The sequence below is a fragment of the Aegilops tauschii genome, chromosome 2 (genome assembly GCF_002575655.3).
Source record: "Aegilops tauschii subsp. strangulata cultivar AL8/78 chromosome 2, Aet v6.0, whole genome shotgun sequence".
Lineage (NCBI taxonomy): Eukaryota > Viridiplantae > Streptophyta > Magnoliopsida > Poales > Poaceae > Aegilops > Aegilops tauschii.
Genome location: NC_053036.3, coordinates 600573179 through 600591790, shown reverse-complemented (window position 1 = coordinate 600591790; position 18612 = coordinate 600573179). Strand labels below are relative to the sequence as shown.

General features: G+C 44.8%; 1 protein-coding gene across 2 annotated transcripts; it reads right to left on the bottom strand.

Moving 5' to 3' along the window:
- Nucleotides 1–15527: 15527 nt before the first annotated feature.
- On the bottom strand, nucleotides 15528–18539 carry LOC109754640 (G-type lectin S-receptor-like serine/threonine-protein kinase At2g19130). 2 transcript variants are annotated; one of them, XM_073509164.1, is made up of 2 exons: nucleotides 17974–18539; nucleotides 15528–17882 (listed from the first exon to the last, which is right to left on the bottom strand). In XM_073509164.1, exons 1-2 carry the CDS (start codon nucleotides 18375–18377, stop codon nucleotides 15629–15631), a joined length of 2658 nt encoding a protein of 885 aa, XP_073365265.1. In that variant the 5' UTR covers nucleotides 18378–18539; the 3' UTR covers nucleotides 15528–15628. The 2 variants fall into 2 exon arrangements, with proteins under 2 accessions (XP_073365265.1, XP_020169147.3); XM_020313558.4 differs by having other exon boundaries at nucleotides 15528–18239.
- Nucleotides 18540–18612: the final 73 nt, after the last annotated feature.

Here is an 18612-nt window from a genome sequence, read left to right as displayed (position 1 = left end):
TAGATCTTGATGCCTAATATATAAGCAGCTTCTCCAAGGTCCTTCATTGAAAAACACTTATTCAAATAGGCCTTTATACTCTCCAAGAATTCTATATCATTTCCCATCAACAATATGTCATCCACATATAATATGAGAAATGCTACAGAGCTCCCACTCACTTTCTTGTAAACACAGGCTTCTCCATAAGTCTGTGTGAACCCAAACGCTTTGATCATCTCATCAAAGCGAATGTTCCAACTCCGAGATGCTTGCACCAGCCCATAGATTGAGCGTTGGAGCTTGCATACTTTGTTAGCATTCTTAGGATCGACAAAACCTTCCGGCTGCATCATATACAACTCTTCCTTAAGGAAGCCGTTAAGGAATGCCGTTTTGACGGCCATCTGCCATATCTCATAATCATAGTATGCGGCAATTGCTAACATGATTCGGACGGACTTCAGCTTCGCTACGGGTGAGAAAGTCTCATCGTAGTCAACCCCTTGAACTTTTCGATAACCCTTAGCGACAAGTCGAGCTTTGTAGATGGTCACATTACCATCTGCGTCCGTCTTCTTCTTAAAGATCCATTTGTTTTCTATGGCTCGCCGCTCATCGGGCAAGTCAGTCAAAGTCCATACTTTGTTTTCATACATGGATTCTATCTCGGATTTCATGGCTTCTAGCCATTTGTCGGAATCCGGGCCCGCCATCGCTTCTTCATAGTTTGAAGGTTCACCGTTGTCTAACAACATGATTTCCAGGACAGGGTTGCCGTACCACTCTGGTGCGGAACATGTCCTTGTGGACCTACGAAGTTCAGTAACTTGATCTGAAGTTTCATGATCATCATCATTAACTTCCTCCCCAGTCGGTGTAGGCACCACAGGAACATTTTCCCGCGCTGCGCTACTTTCCGGTTCGGAAGGGGTGACTATCACCTCATCAAGTTCCACTTTCCTCTCACTCAATTCTTTCGAGAGAAACTCCTTCTCTAGAAAGGACCCGTTCTTGGCAACGAAGATCTTGCCTTCGGATCTGAGGTAGAAGGTATACCCAATAGTTTCCTTAGGGTATCCTATGAAGACGCATTTTTCCGATTTGGGTTCGAGCTTTTCAGGTTGAAGTTTCTTGACATAAGCATCGCATCCCCAAACTTTTAGAAACGACAGCTTAGGTTTCTTCCCAAACCATAATTCATACGGTGTCGTCTCAACGGATTTAGACGGTGCCCTATTTAAAGTGAATGCGGCAGTCTCTAAAGCATAACCCCAAAATGAGAGCGGTAAATCGGTAAGAGACATCATAGATCGCATCATATCCAATAGAGTGCGATTACGACGTTCGGACACACCATTTCTCTGAGGTGTTCCAGGCGGCGTGAGTTGTGAAACTATTCCACATTTCCTTAAGTGTGTTCCAAATTCGTGACTTAAATATTCTCCACCACGATCTGATCGTAAGAATTTTATTTTCCTGTCACGTTGATTCTCGACTTCACTCTGAAATTCCTTGAACTTTTCAAAGTTGTGTTTCATTAGGTAGACATACCCATATCTACTTAAATCATCAGTGAGAGTGAGAACATAACGATATCCTCCGCGAGCCTCAACACTCATTGGACCGCACACATCGGTATGTATGATTTCCAATAAGTTGGTTGCTCGCTCCATTGTTCCGGAGAACGGAGTCTTGGTCATCTTACCCATGAGGCATGGTTCGCACGTGTCAAATGATTCGTAATCAAGAGACTCCAAAAGTCCATCTGCATGGAGCTTCTTCATGCGCTTGACACCAATGTGACCAAGGCGGCAGTGCCACAAGTATGTGGGACTATCGTTATCAACTTTACATCTTTTGGTATTCACACTATGAACATGTGTAACATCACGTTCGAGATTCATCAAAAATAAACCATTGACCAGCGGGGCATGACCATAAAACATATCTCTCAAATAAATAGAACAACCATTATTCTCAGATTTAAATGAGTATCCATCTCGAATTAAACGAGATCCAGATACAATGTTCATGCTCAAAGCTGGCACTAAATAACAATTATTGAGGTTTAAAACTAATCCCGTGGGTAGATGCAGAGGTAGCGTGCCAACGGCGATCACATCGACCTTGGAACCATTCCCGACGCGCATCGTCACCTCGTCCTTTGCCAGTCTCCGTTTATTCCGTAGTTCCTGCTTTGAGTTACAACTATGAGCAACCGCACCGGTATCAAATACCCAGGAGCTACTACGAGTACTGGTAAGGTACACATCAATTACTTGTATATCACATATACCTTGGGTGTTGCCGGCCTTCTTCTTGTCCGCTAAATATTTGGGGCAGTTCCGCTTCCAGTGACCACTTCCCTTGCAATAAAAGCACTCAGTCTCGGGCTTGGGTCCATTCTTTGACTTCTTCCCGGTAACTGGCTTACCGGGCGCGGCAACTCCCTTGCCGTCCTTCTTGAAGTTCTTCTTACCCTTGCCCTTCTTGAACTTAGTGGTTTTATTCACCATCAATACTTGATGTTCTTTTCTGATCTCTACCTCAGCTGATTTCAGCATTGAATATACCTCGGGAATGGTCTTTTCCATCCCCTGCATATTGTAGTTCATCACAAAGCTCTTGTAGCTTGGTGGAAGCGACTGGAGGATTCTGTCAATGACCGCGTCATCCAGGAGATTAACTCCCAGCTGAGACAAGCGGTTGTGCAACCCAGACATTCTGAGTATGTGCTCACTAACAGAACTGTTCTCCTCCATTTTACAGCTGAAGAACTTGTCGGAGACATCATATCTCTCGACCCGGGCATGAGCTTGAAAAACCAGTTTCAGCTCCTCGAACATCTCATATGCTCCATGTTTCTCAAAACGCTTTTGGAGACCCGGTTCTAAGCTGTAAAGCATGCCGCACTGAACGAGGGAGTAATCATCAGCACGCTGCTGCCAAGCGTTCATAACGTCTTGGTTCTCAGGGATTGGTGCTTCACCTAGCGGTGCTTCTAAGACATAATCTTTCTTGGCTGCTATGAGGATGATCCTCAGGTTCCGGACCCAGTCCGTATAGTTGCTGCCATCATCTTTCAGCTTGGTTTTCTCTAGGAACGCGTTGAAATTGAGGACAACGTGGGCCATTTGATCTACAATACATAGTGTAAAGATTTTAGACTAAGTTCATGATAATTAAGTTCATATAATCAAATTATTTAATGAACTCCCACTCAGATAGACATCCCTCTAGTCATCTAAGTGAAACATGATCCGAATTCAACTAGGCCGTGTCCGATCATCACGCGAGACGGACTAGTCAAGATCGGTGAACATCTCCATGTTGATCGTATCTTCTATACGACTCATGCTCGACCTTTCGGTCCTCCGTGTTCTGAGGCCATGTCTGTACATGCTAGGCTCGTCAAGTCAACCTAAGTGTATTGCGTGTGTTCCGAGGCCATGTCTGTACATGCTAGGCTCGTCAACACCCGTTGTATTCAAACGTTTAGAATCTATCACACCCGATCATCACGTGGTGCTTCGAAACAACGAACCTTCGCAACGGTGCACAGTTAGGGTGAACACTTTCTTGAAATTATTATAAGGGATCATCTTACTTAATACCATCGTTCTAAGCAAATAAGATGCAAAATATGATAAACATCACATGCAATCAAATAGTGACATGATATGGCCAATATCATCATGCTCCTTTGATCTCCATCTTCGGGGCACCATGATAATCTTCGTCACCGGCATGACACCATGATCTCCATCATCATGATCTCCATCATTGTGTCTTCATGAAGTTGTCACGCCAACGATTACTTCTACTTGTATGGCTAACGCGTTTAGCAACAAAGTAAAGCAAATTACATGGCGTTATTCAATGACACGCAGGTCATGCAAAATAATAAAGACAACTCCTATGGCTCCTGCCGGTTGTCATACTCATCGACATGCAAGTCGTGATTCCTATTACAAGAATATGATCAATCTCATACATCACATATATCATTCATCACATCTTCTGGCCATATCACATCACATAGCACTTTCTGCAAAAACAAGTTAGACGTCCTCTAATTGTTGTTGCAAGTTTTTACGTGGTTTGTAGGTTTCTAGCAAGAACGTTTTGTTACCTACGTATGACCACAACGTGATTTGCCAATTTCTATTTACCCTTCATAAGGACCCTTTTCATCGAATCCGTTCCGACTAAAGTAGGAGAGACAGACACCCGCTAGCCACCTTATGCAACTAGTGCATGTCAGTCGGTGGAACCAGTCTCACGTAAGCATACGTGTAAGGTCGGTCCGGGCCGCTTCATCCTACAATGCCGCCGAAACAAGAAATGACTAGTAGCAGCAAGAAGAATTGGCAAACTCAACGCCCACAACTGCTTTGTGTTCTACTCGTGCATAGTAACTACGCATAGACCTGGCTCATGATGCCACTGTTGGGAATCGTAGCATAATTTTAAAATTTTCCTACGTTCACCAAGATGCATCTATGGAGTATACTAGCAACGAGGGGAAGGGAGTGCATCTACATACCCTTGTAGATCGCGAGCGGAAGCGTTCCAATGAACGTGGATGACGGAGTCGTACTCGTCGTGATCCAAATCACCGATGACCGAGTGCCGAACGGACGGCACCTCCGCGTTCAACACACGTACGGTGCAGCGACGTCTCCTCCTTCTTGATCCAGCAAGGGGGAAGGAGAGGTTGATGGAGATCCAACAGCACGACGGCGTGGTGGTGGATGTAGCGGGTCTCGGCAGGGCTTTGCTAAGCTTCTGCGAGAGAGAGAGAGGTGTTGCAGGGGAGGAGGGAGGCGCCCAAGGCTGTTATGTGCTGCCCTCCCTCCCCCCCCCCCTTTATATAGGCCCCCTGGGGGGGCGCCGGCCCTGGATATCAGATCCAAAGGGGGGGGCGGCGGCCAAGTGGGGGGGAAGGGTTGCCTTGCCCCCCAAGGCAAGGGGGAAACTCCCCCCCCCCTAGGGTTTCAAACCCTAGGCGCATGGGGGGAGGCCCAAGGGGGGCGCCCCAGCCCACTAGGGGCTGGTTCCCTTCCACTTTCAGCCCACGGGGCCCTCCGCGACAGGTGGCCCCACCCGGTGGACCCCCGGGACCCTTCTGGTGGTCCCGGTACAATACCGATAACCCCCGAAACTTTCCCGGTGGCCGAAACTGGACTTCCTATATATAATTCTTCACCTCCGGAACCTCTCGTGACGTCCGGGATCTCATCCGGGACTCCGAACAACTTTCGGGTTTCCGCATACATATATCTCTACAACCCTAGCGTCACCGAACCTTAAGTGTGTAGACCCTACGGGTTTGGGAGACATGCAGACATGACCGAGACGCCTCTCCGGTCAATAACCAACAGCGGGATCTGGATACCCATGTTGGCTCCCACATGCTCCACGATGATCTCATCGGATGAACCACGGTGTCGAGGATTCAATCAATCCGTATGCAATTCCCTTTGTCAATCGGTATGTTACTTGCCCGAGATTCGATCGTCGGTATCCCAATACCTTGTTCAATCTCGTTACCGGCAAGTCTCTTTACTCGTGCCGCAATGCATGATCCCGTGACTAACGCCTTAGTCACATTGAGCTCATTATGATGATGCATTACCGAGTGGGCCCAGAGATACCTCTCCGTCACACGGAGTGACAAATCCCAGTCTCGATCCGTGCCAACCCAACAGACACTTTCGGAGATACCCGTAATGCACCTTTATAGTCACCCAGTTACGTTGTGACGTTTGGCACACCCAAAGCACTCCTACGGTATCCGGGAGTTGCACGATCTCATGGTCTAAGGAAAAGATACTTGACATTGGAAAAGCTCTAGCAAACGAAACTACACGATCTTTTATGCTATGCTTAGGATTGGGTCTTGTCCATCACATCATTCTCCTAATGATGTGATCCCGTTATCAATGACATCCAATGTCCATAGTCAGGAAACCATGACTATCTGTTGATCAACGAGCTAGTCAACTAGAGGCTTACTAGGGACACTTTGTGGTCTACGTATTCACACATGTATTACGATTTCCGGACAATACAATTATAGCATGAATAATAGACAATTACCATGAACAAAGAAATATAATAATAACCATTTATTATTGCCTCTAGGGCATATTTCCAACAGAACCATCACTGGTAGTAGAGCCCTTTGCAGGTTTGCCTTCAGATGAATCAAGAATCCCATCCAGCTCCTTTGCCGTACAAAAATATAAGGATCATTAAGCCCATCACATTATAATATTTCTAAACAAATACAGAGGAATTATCCCCCCCCCCCTCATCACAAAACATGTTCAATCACAACAGGAAGGAGCAAAGCCTAAGTTTTCCCTAAATAAAAGTTGGTTTCTCAGGGATACAAGTTTGATTCCATTGGACAATAAATCAAAAACATGGTCTAAGTTTGTACATAGAACTATAACAGTAAAGATCTACCAAAACAATCTGCTTCACAAACTTTTTCGGTCAAGAGCAAACAATTGTGAGCCCCATAGCAAACAATTGCTTCAGGATGGTACAAAGCTACAACATCAGTAACACACTGTACAAATAAATTTGTGAGCTAGCTAGACATGGCCAAAGATGCAATAGCTATGCAAAAACTACAACCTTGTAGTTGTCCAGAACTTTACCAGAAACCATATTTAACAACCCTCCCATCAATTTTCTACAAGTTACACAGGACATGGAGATAGTTGAGTTACAAGGGGACTACAAAAGTTGCAGATCTAGGTAGTTCCAAAGTTGAAGTTACATGAGGCATCTACAATTTGATGATAGGAAAAGTTCTTAGAATTGGTGATTTACAAGGGCACTCTGATTTACTGGTGTTATATCTAGAGTTGCGTGGCAAACCGTAGCATGTGAGGGATCATATACTTTGGAAGTTAGTTGACTAAGATACATCATCCAAGCAACAGATGGACACAACACCTCCATAGTGCATGCCCATCGAGCAAAGAAATATCATCAACATTGGCAACAATCGGTAGAACTAAAACATAATCCAGTGAATCATCCATGTAAGTGAAATAGCATGTTCTTCATCCATGTAAGGTAAAACAAAGACAGGGGTCATACCAGTAGCATAGTAGCTACGGGGAATCGAACAAGAAAGGTAGATAATCAAGCCGAGGATTCTTCAAACTATCCTTGCAGGCTTTGACTACATGCCCGTGATCCTGAGTTTCACAACTACAATCACAACATGGAGCTTTTAATAACATAATAGATGTCGGAGAAACAAGATTGCAACATCCTCCCGTGCGAATGTTGACAAAGAAATTAGGTGTACAAACAAACTTATATCATGAGGGTCCCTATTGCATCGCATCAACCGTCACCCATAGATGCCCATAACAGTTTAAAAATTAGGAAACACAACAACTGATGAATAAAATCTTGAATTCAAGTTGCATTGACAAACAGATAACAAGTTCACGGTGTGGGAACCATGTTGCTAAACAAACACCGCCATGGCCCACAACCAGTCTTACTGCTTTTTAAGCCAGCTGGCAGTCCAAGGGATTAGTACATCCCTTTGTTACATTATTTAGATGAAGTTTCATGTCATCTTCTGCACAGTTAGTCAAAACAAGTGATGATTTCACATCCTTCCTAAATACTTAGGATTCCTACAAATAAAAGATTCCCATGTCTAAGTTATCTCTTTTGGAAAGAGGGCACCTCTGTCTAAATCATCTCCTTTGCAGAGAGGGAACAGAAAAATCATCAAGGGAGAGAAACATTTCAATTATTCTTTATCTTAGAATCATTAAAAAGACAGACAGGATCAATCAAGCATGTGTGTGTGTGTGTGTGTGTGTGTGTGTGTGTGTGTGTGTGTGTGTGTGTGTGTGGGTGTGTGTGTGTGTGTGTGTGTGTGTGTGTGTGTGTGTGTGTGTGGCAGGAAAGACCTCCCAATACTTTGGCATGGCATCCTCAAGGGATATCTTTGGGAGAAGCAGTGAGCTTGCTTGGGGCAAACTCTGTGCAGAACCGATAGCAACTCATATCAAGCATTGGGCAATGCCTCTTCCCGTCAAAGCACGCACAGGTTAGAGAGGCGTCCAAAATGCCGGCCTAGAGAGAGCTGGGAGGACAAAAAAGGGCCCGGTTGAGCTGCGTAAGCTTTGCATCTTTCTGTACTTGTGTTACTACTATCTTATACGCATTTCTCAAAAAAATAAAACTAGAATCTTACGCTAAGAAAAAGTTGCGTGCTACTCCTCCGTTTCAGAATATAAGATGCATCATTTTTCAGGAAACCAAGATTGTAGGATATAATATGAACGTCTGAAATACGAATTAATAAGATATAAAAATATTTTTCATGATGGATCTAATGATATAAAATTGGTATTGTAGGTATTGATATATTTTTCTAAAAACTTGGCCAAATGTGCACGTGTTCGATTTCTGAAAAAACTAATATATCTTATATTTGAAATGGAGGGAGTATCTCTCTCAAATAATCTCAAAAAACAAAAGATGAGTATATATCAGCATTTGAGTTCTTGACAAAAACATTAATGTGTAGTGGTCTTCAAAGAAAGTTAATCATCAGACCATCAGGCAGGAGAAACCAGAGATATCATGGATAAATAATACTGCACATTCTTTGCATTTTTTTCCAGATCAATATATTTGTAATTCACATCAGAACAAGCAACCCGGAGTGTTGCTGCAGAAATTGGTAGCAATATATTTTGACAAGATTCGGTTTTGATGGAATATGAATACTTTAACTGATAAAATGAGAACTCAAACTGAATTATATTTGCATATTAATATGAATAGTATAATAGAATGGAAATGGCTACGCCTTTTCCTGTTAATATAATGGAAATATTTATGCCCAAATCGTATGTTTGTATGTTAAAGTAAATGGTAAGAATACTCTGCAATGCATTTGCCCCCACGCCAGGAGGACTAGTGTGCACGAGTCCTTAGCAGCCTCCACCACCGTAAACAATAACGACGGGTTGGGCCTTGCGTTTCTTTTTGCGCTTGGCGTCTGACTCGTCCGCCCCGTCGGAGCAGCTGAACACGGCGACGACCACGACCGCGACGACGGCCACGAAGACGAAGGCTAGGCCAATGACATTGCCGGGGGCGGCGAAGCCCTTGGCCTCGGCGAGGTCCAGCATCCTGACCATTGCTGCGAATTGGATTGAGCTTCTGCGACTTGAGCTCTATGGCTTGTTGGTGAGATGTGAGAGGGTGGTGGCCATGGACCAGTATTTAAAGGTTTGGCATCGTGCGTAGTGGTTTGCTAGTCATTGGTCAAGGCTTTGCTTGCGGCGCAGTGAACAATCATACTGTACTTCATTAGACCGGAAATGGTGTTCTCAGGCGACAGCAGGAGAGCTAGGCGTGGAACGGATGCTGGACGGTGAGTCTCAGACGCGGAAACGAATGATTAGTCCGCTGAGAGGTTGCGAGGCAAGTTCGTGTTGGTCGTGGTCGGGCACTCGGATTGTAGTTTCGTGCAGTAGCTTGCATGCAGCGTGGAACTGTACGGACGGGTCATGGTGTCACGGAGGTTGTGGCCGGGACGTTATCTCCAGCTGCTTTGTGCGACCGATCAAGGGTCACTCCCCACGTGGCCTAGTGACCAGATTTCGTCGTGACTGATGTTGCACACAATAGCTGCACGATAGTGTGACGTGTGGCTACTGCGTCATCCCACGCATGGGCGACTTCGTACGAGCGCAAAACATGTTACACAAACCCGAGGGCGTACGCAAGCGGAGCCATAACCTCAAGCACAAGCCATAGGATTGTGGAGCAGAGCTTGCACGAGAGCAAAATGTCTTCCCGAATATCATCAATAACAGGGTCGTCTTCCAAGCTCTGCTTATGAATCATCTTCACGAGTTCCGCAACCGTGCTGATCCACCCTGGGCGAATATCATTTTGGAGACTTTTACTATTATAAAAACTCATTGCCTAATGACAGAATGGTGGGATCTTTCTAGTGAAAACCTATCTTGAAGCTATTGCCTGCATACAAGCAATTTGCTTCCTGCCAAGTTGGGCATGGTAACACGAGAGTGGATTTTTGGAACCCGGGTGTATTGGAGGACCTTATTTTAAATACTTTGAAAATCACATTTAAGGTTTCAAAAAATTCTGAAAAAAATTCTATGTGATCATATGGATGTATATTACACATGTGTAAAGTTTGGCGATGAAATAAGTAAATATGCGACCTATACAAAAATGACAAAATGGTGATTTCCAAATAGTGAATAATGCATGCACTGTTCATCTTTCTAAAATCATGATTTTGTCATTTTTGTGTAACTGACATAGTTGCTTATTTCAGCATCAGAATTTACACATGTGTAATATACATTCATATAAACATGTTGATTTGTTTTCAAAAAAAATTGGAACTTCAAAAAAGTATTTTGGCACAGTTTAAAAAATAGGGCTCCAATGCACCCGGGTTCCAAAGTGACTTTTTGATGGTAACACTTCTTTTCTGGCAGGACAAAAGGCTGGACTACCTGAACTTCAGTCTTTCACTTCTAGTGAGAACATTTCACTACAAAGAGTAATGCAACTTGATAACCTGGAAGATATTTTCTATAGACCCCTGAAATACTCTAGAGATATTTTTTTCGTAATTTTTTCTCGTGGCGGAAACCACCACCACCTTTGACTGGAGGGCTTTGCCTAGGCGTGGATCTAGCACCTACGTCTCATTGTGCATCTTAATTCCTACATTTTTTTCCATAATTATTGCTCTCTTTAAGATACTCGATTCTTTGGAAACTCATGGGTATTTGCCACTTCCTGTTTACTTCTCTGCAAACATAGAACATTCACTCTGTCACATTTGGCTATGAATAAATTCTCTCCAGTAACTATTTGTTTTTATGTGTGGTTCAATTGACAGCTCAAATGCTAAAGCTTATAAATATTATGCCGATCCCATCGCGTTGATTATAAATTAGGGTTGTTATACTTCCCAACGAAGACCACACGATCCACTATGCTTGTGGGTTATCAATGAGTAGCTAGGGGCACTCGTTACTGATGTGAACTTACCAGTGACGAGCGAGACACCCATCACTGATAACCACTTACTAGTGGCTAGTTACCACTGATCGGTGTATTGCTTGCCACTAATAGGGCTTTAGCACATGTCACCGGTAAGCCCTTCAGCAGTAGTGGGGAAAATAATGTTATAATCGACAAGAAGACACAAATATCACTTCCTTGCAAAGAACTACATGTTCATTCTATCGATTCGGGCAACTAGACCTATGATCTGTAAATCCACGTCCCATACATGACGACAGTGAAACCCATAAGAGCCAATAAAGGATGTTATTGTCAGGAGAAGTCACGAAGAGGTTTTGTCTTCAATATCAACAATGCATATTTGAGTCCTTTTTATTCACATAAACATCTTTTTTTAGTTGGTTCACATAAACATCTTAGGACTCAATCCAAAGGATTTTCCTTTCAGATATTTTCTTTGTAGGTTTAGAGTCACTATTTTTTTCGTTACACAGGTGGTCGACTTGTACATCCACTACCCCAACCAAAAGTGCTAGCCTCACTTCCTTAATATTGAAATATTTGTGATGAAAAACAATTTATAATATAATTTTAAATTTCTGGCAACATGTGCATATACACAAATAACAATACAAGTTGCATCTTGAATACTAATTCGGAAAGCATGGAGTAAATGAGAGAAGGCATCGAGTAATATGAAAAATATATGTGAAACTACTATTTATCGCAAAAATGTGAATATATATATATATATGAAACTATAAATATATTTTTAACAAATGAAGACAGTTCCTTCGCATATGTGAGGGCCACCATACTAGTTATATCATGAGTTCATGGCAAGCAAAACTGTTTGAACAAACAAAAAATACACGCATACACAATACACAAGTACAAATATTATAGATCCTAGAAAAGTTACAAATATTATCGACAACATGCATAAAATCTTCTTATGCACATTATTCTCCCAGAACTCCGTCGCCTGGCGCATGATAGAGTTTCCTTAGCAGCCCCCACCGGGCAGTCCACCCCTAACATGGCACCACGGCTATGGGTCTCACCCTGACGGCGTCCTCCGACACCGGCCTCGTCGCCTACTCCGACGTCGACTGGGCTGGGTGCCCCGACACTCGGCGCTCCACCTTCGGCTATTGTGTCTACCTCGGGCCCTCTCTGATCTCGTGGTCGTCTAAACGACAACCCACAGTTTCACGATCGAGCGCCGAGGCCGAGTCGTACAGGGCTGTGACTAACGCCGTCGCGGAGTGCTTCTGGCTACGACGGCTACTTCAGGAGTTGCTATGTGAGATTCTCAAGGCCACAATTGTCCACTGTGACAACGTCTCCGCGGTCTACCTCTCTGCCAACCCTGTTCATCATCGCCGGACGAAGCATATTGAGCTCGACATCCACTTCGTCCGGGAGCACGTCGCGTTTGGTCGTGTTCGAGTTTTGCACGTGCCAACCGATCAGCAGTTCGCCGATGTCATGACGAAGGGACTACCTACCTCGACTTTCGAGGGCTTTCGGTCCAGTATTTGCGTCACCGGCGGCGCTTCGACTGCGGGGGGTGTTGAACATGTATTTACGTATATAGGTCCGGGTTTTGTATGCCGCACCTGTATATAAGTCCGGGTCTTGTATGCCGCACCTGTAGTGTACATGTTTCCTTTTGTGTCTCGGACACAAGCTGTACGCTACGCATTCCTGGCCAGAGAAAGCCTATGGGTCCATTTCGGATTGTGCTGGTGTTGCTAAAGAAGCCAGAAGGTGCACGCACTTGATACTACTTCGGAGAGAAAGATGAGGCAGAGAGAAAGAGAACGGGAGGTTGGAGTCAGAGATAGAGAGGAGGAGTTTTGGAGAGTGCCGCAAAGGATAAGAACAGGTGGCACCGGGTAAATAAACAAGAAAAAGAAATCAAACTCAAAACTCTCAACTTTAAACTGCTTTAGTTCTCAAGTCATGTACTTTTTTTAGAAAAGGACAAGTCATGTACTTAGATTTAAAACTCTCAACTTTAAACTGCCTCGGTGATCGGTGAACTATTATAAGACCTTTTATATACACTACAGTAGATCACTAAATTACATAACAACGTGGGTATTTCTAAAAAAAAGCATAACAATGTGGGTAGAACTGCGTTTCTAGCTCTGCCTCAAGAACGATGACTTTTCTTAGCAGCCTCCTCCGCCCCCGCCATCGCCTCCCCCGCCCCCTCCGCCCCCGCCATCGCCTCCCCCGCCCCCTCCGCCCCCACCACCGTCGCCTCCGCCCCCACCGTCCCCATATCCGCCGCCGTCATCCCCTCCTCCGCCGCCATCGTCCCCGCCTGCGCGACGACGTCTGCGCTTCTTATCCGCGGGGCGCTTCTTGTGGCCGGCGCAGCCAAACACGGCGATGGCCACGATTGCAACGGCGGCCACGAAGCCGAAAGCCAGACCCACAACGCTGCTGGGCGCGTAGTGCGCCGAGCCAGCAGCGAGACCCAACGCCCGCACCATCATAGCTGCTCGATCGAGCTTCTTGATTGATTGATTATCTGCCAGCTTCTTGTATTTATAGGCTTGTGGGCTGTGCTGCAAGCAGAGAAATGTCAGCCGACGACTCCTTCAGTTGCTCTGTTCTTCACTCCTACGTAACCGGGGAAGTCTTGGAGCGTCGCTGTACGTGCCACGTTGATTGCAACGGCGTTGATTGGAGTAGTTTAGTGGCTATTTTATTAGGGGCGGTTGAATAATATAGCTGCTGGAGAAGTCTTGGACGCGTGAAGGAGTTGTCAGTTCAGACCTCAGACTTCAGAGCTTGCACGTCACCTTGGATTCGAGCTGACCAATTAGTAGCCAGTAGTTCCGTAACAATGTCCTGGCCTTCTAATATCTTTACTTCTGAAGCCAGTCAAGTACCTGCATCAAACTTGCAAGTGTGTGATGGTGGTTAATTCTACAGAATGTCAAAAATAAAGCAACTTAGTCAGGAACCAAACTGGCAAGCTTTCCCCCCTATAGTATTTCCATGTTTAGGACAAAGGAAATATATAGCATAGCACCCAGAGAGTACAATACGATGCATCCTCTACACTGACAGAATACGAAAAATGGCAAAATACATAAATTTGAACGTACCAGGCGATTATACAGCTTACGCAGTCTCTTGACTAGGTACAGTCCGAAAACAACTATTTAATCTGTACCTCGCATCTTGCCTAAGCAAGCTAATACTAGTAACCTTCATCCTCTCTTATGCTCCTTATTTCCCTTGGTTGTTCGTGGCTTTGTGCTGAAGCTGAATGGTGCTTTGGCTTACAGTGGAGACGTTTAGCTAGGTTCAAGTGTAGTTAGGTTCATGCAGAGGATGCGTACCCTTAGGTTCGTGCAGAGGTGATTCTTTTCATTGACAGTAACAACTATTTTTGGTTGAAAAAAAACAGTAACAACTATTTAGTTTGCACTGTTTTTAGTGAGGATGAATTGCTGCAGCCTTTTGTCTCAGCAATTTAGTACGAGCGTGTAAGCACAGTGCAATGCAGTACCTTGAGAAGCTTGTGCTTCATGCTTCGTTCCAGATGCCTATGCCTCCCAAGGTAAACATGACCTAACACAGTACATAAATTCATCAGAAGTTCAGAACATATGCAAGCAGTACAAAGGGGGAAAAAATGCCGCAATCAGAAGAGAAACAGTTGTTTGCTGCTGGTTGGAATCTTTACCAGATTTGCAAATTTTAGGATGCTTATTGAAACCCAAGGCGTTGTCTTCACAGTAGGAGGATGCTTCTTCGCTGTTTTGTCAGCATGGACTGAAGGAGCCAGAGCACTTCTGTGCTCTTCCTAAGTTCCTAACAGGGTTATGAATGTCAATGTCATCTTTACGCAACACCTTCTCGTCTACTGTGATTGTTTTCTTCTACGGGTTTGTTATAACCTCATGATTAGCAAAGTTACTTTGGAGCATTAACAATCTATAGAACGAAATAACAGTGGCAATGCATTCCTAGTTTATGTAACATGGTGAATCTGAAATAAGAGCTCTATCATCACTACAATCTCCAAGAAACTTACAAGGAAAACATATCCTCAAAAGAGAAGGCCATAACAGAAAGTTCAGCACACATCGAGTGAATTTATATGTCGACATAATCAACATATTACATACTGTCATATCAGCTTTGGCCGTCTTCAACCTGGATTCATTCTATCATGTGTACCCTTTTTTTTTCCTTCACAGCCATGCCAGCATTGAAGCCTGCCGCACATTTCATCGAGCAAGTGTGGGGCCAGGCTGCCGGTGCCATGTCAGAAGGTCACATCCTGGAGTGAGCATGAGGCACGCCCAGGCTATGTGTGCTCTCGATGAAGAACCAGTAGTGGCATACATATAAATCGACAGCTTCCTTCGATGTAAGGATTTAAGGATATATATCGAACTATCCAATCAACAAAACATACACATATTGGTAGTTCTGCCATATTTTGCTACAATGCTTGCCTTTATTTCTTCCACTCGACATTACTACAACTTTAAAATTTGCTGAAATTAACAAAGATTATTAGCATCGACTGTGAATTTAATTACACTGAATATGCAGCACCAGGTTGCGCCGTTATAGCAGCAAGCAGTCTTGGCATCGGGGGCACATCAATTTCCTGCAGACCCTCGAGAACCCGGACCACTTCACCCATCGTCGGCCGATCAAACTCATTATCTTGAATGCACCAACATGCAACTTTGCAAACCCTTTCAGCCTCTTCCAAATTGAAGTCACCATGCAACCGTGGATCCACCAAACTCTTCACATCTCCCCCATGAAGCTTGTTGATGGCTTGCACAGGGAAATATTCAGCGTGGTAACTGGTGCTGCTGCTAGTGTTGTGTGTTTCAGGTGAATTCCTGCTTCCGGATATGATCTCCATCAGTACCATGCCGAAGCCGTAAACATCGATTTTTGGTGTAATAGCAACTCCGGTAAGCCACTCTGGAGCAAGATAACCTTTGGTTCCTCTGAATGTGGTCAGAATTCGGCTAAAATCCCTTCCAACAAACGCTGCCAATCCAAAGTCTGCAACTTTGGGAGCAAAGGATGCGTCCACAAGTATGTTTTCTGGCTTAACATCACAGTGTATGATGCATTCGCGGCAACTCTGATGCAAGTAGGACAACCCTCTGGCAACTCCTAGGGTAATCTGATATCTGGTGTTCCAGTTTAGGACAGCAGCATCAGCATTATTGCTCTTCTTAAATAGATGACTATCAAGAGACCCATTGAACATGTGCTCGTACACAAGTAATCTGTGATGACCTTCGCAGCAGAAACCAATCAATTTGACTAGGTTGATATGTTGGATCAGTCCAATTGAGCTCACCTCGGCCCTGAATTGCTTCTCTCCTTGATTGGCACCATCAAGCTTTTTCACTGCTATGGTAGTCTTCGAGTCACTTAACACTCCCTTGTATACAGAACCAAAACCACCTCCTCCCAGCTTTTCGGAGAAGTTTTTAGTAGCACGAACTAAGTCAGTGTATCTGAAGGCTATGATCCCAGCAGAACTACCTTCATTGCTGTACAAAGGCAAACCACACCACTTGAATCTGTTCCTCCAAATCAGTAACAACACCATGAGCATTAGTAACCCAAAACCAATAATGCTTGCAGCGGTAACAGCTCCAACGTTTGGTTTTCTTTTGTTCTTCATCAAACTTGGCGGCAAATCTTTGGCGGCAAGGCGGAGGTATAGAACATCTTCAGAAGTATTATCAATGCCATCATTGCGATTTACACTAAGCAATTCCCCATGCCAGACAGAGCATCTGCTGTTGCTATAGGAATAAGCAGTGCAGGAGCAGGAACTGAGACAAGCTTCTTCACATTTGCTCTGTGTGGTAACAACGTCTATGCTTTGTGGGTTGTAGGGTAACGTAACATGAGCAATGGGGTTGAATATATCTGTTGAACTTGTCATGTTTTTGTTGTTACTGCTAGTGTTGCAGTGTAACGGTGTATTTCTGATGCACCCTCCTGTTCGATCATTAAACATCCAATCCCGCGGTGACTTCTGAGAGAAGCTCCCCATACAGTCACAGAATGGTTGTGCAGTGCCGTTGCATACTGTGAAAGCTCCACAGGTAGCGGCCGGAGTGCAGGCATCGGCGGGCTGGGCATATATGGTTTGCCAAGACTGGCTGGCTTGCGACCAAACATTCAGCTTTATCTGACCAGAGATGTCAAGTGAGACAAATGTGGAAGATGATTCATCTGGTGAGGTGTACATGTAGTACTCCTCTTGGTCGTTATCAACATATGCTGGGTTAATCAAACCTTTGGTCCGTGGATCCATATCCAGAATGGACTTGAGTATTGGTATAAGCTTCAATGATGATGTTTTGGAGGATGCCCAATGCCAATACACCACTGAGGGGTTTAGGCGCTTGAGGACGACCTGTCCGCTGATGTCTAGTTCAACGCTGTATGAGCCGAGACCCGGATCAATGAGGCTCTTCTTTGAGACGCCCTTACGATTCAAACCAGTGATCTTGTTTCGGCCAACCTTGGCACCAGGAAGCACAATATCTGTTGGGTGATCGAAGCTCTGCCACAACGGTAGGTCCGATGATGACGATGGGCTCTCTGTAACTGTAAGGGCGAGATTTCCACTGTTCAAGAGAACGGCAGCAGTAGCAGTGGTGTTTATGCTGCTGGCTTGTGTCCTATTATTGACAATGTGAGTGGACCAAACTACGGAATCATTGTGTACGATGACAAGATTGCCATCGCTTGATATCTGGAGCTGTGTTTGGTTGAGGCTGGGGCCGGTGATGGGTTGATCCCTATTGGCAACCCAAACGACAGTAAAAACTGGTAACTTGTTGAACCATATGCCAAGGTACCAGCTGGAGCCGGAGGTGTTCTGGGACTTACTGATGGTGCCTGCTGCTGGCTGGAAGAAGCCGAGTGCGAACTTGCCGTTCCCCGAGACGAGCTTGCTGCCGCCGACGGCGAGCGACTGGCCCGCCGTCAGGGTGTTGGTTGCAGCTGCAGAGGAGGAGCACCAATGAGGAACGTGCAGAAGGAGAAGCCCGAGTGATAGTATGTAGAGGGGAGACATGGAGAAGAGTTTGTGTGCTCTGCTTTGATACTCGGAGGAAGAAGCCGATGTGTGTATAGAATGGAAGAGGACCAATAGTGTGAACAAGCAGATTGGCATGTTCAGCTGACTGATGAGGGCAGTCAAGATTGGTGACTAGGACAGCAGTACACGCATCCACTTGGGCTGCCACTTGGAGTGGGTAAGAGCACACTCGTTTGGAGGTATCTCTAGGCATAATACCAGGCAGTATTGCAATAAAACCATGTGCTAGCCAGCACCTTTTATGAGCTTCCACCAAGGAGTATTGCCATCATATAAAGGCAATATTGCACACCAAGGAGGAAGCTTCCACGAAGCGGCTGAATGGAGGACAGAGCCACCCATGGACGACCCATGGTCAAGGTCAAGTCAGTTATGAGCCTTCTACCAAGTTTTTTGCCTGCAGAGAAATTGTATTTTAGTGCGCTCTG

Bases quoted from the DNA above. Each gene is read 5' to 3' on its own strand.
- LOC109754640 (XM_073509164.1), bottom strand. From the start codon at position 18,377: ATGCCTAGAGATACCTCCAAACGAGTGTGCTCTTACCCACTCCAAGTG. The intron at 17,883-17,973 runs GTAAGTCCCAGA...GGTTGCCAATAG, and splicing joins GCCAGCAGCAGGCACCATCA to GGATCAACCCATCACCGGCC.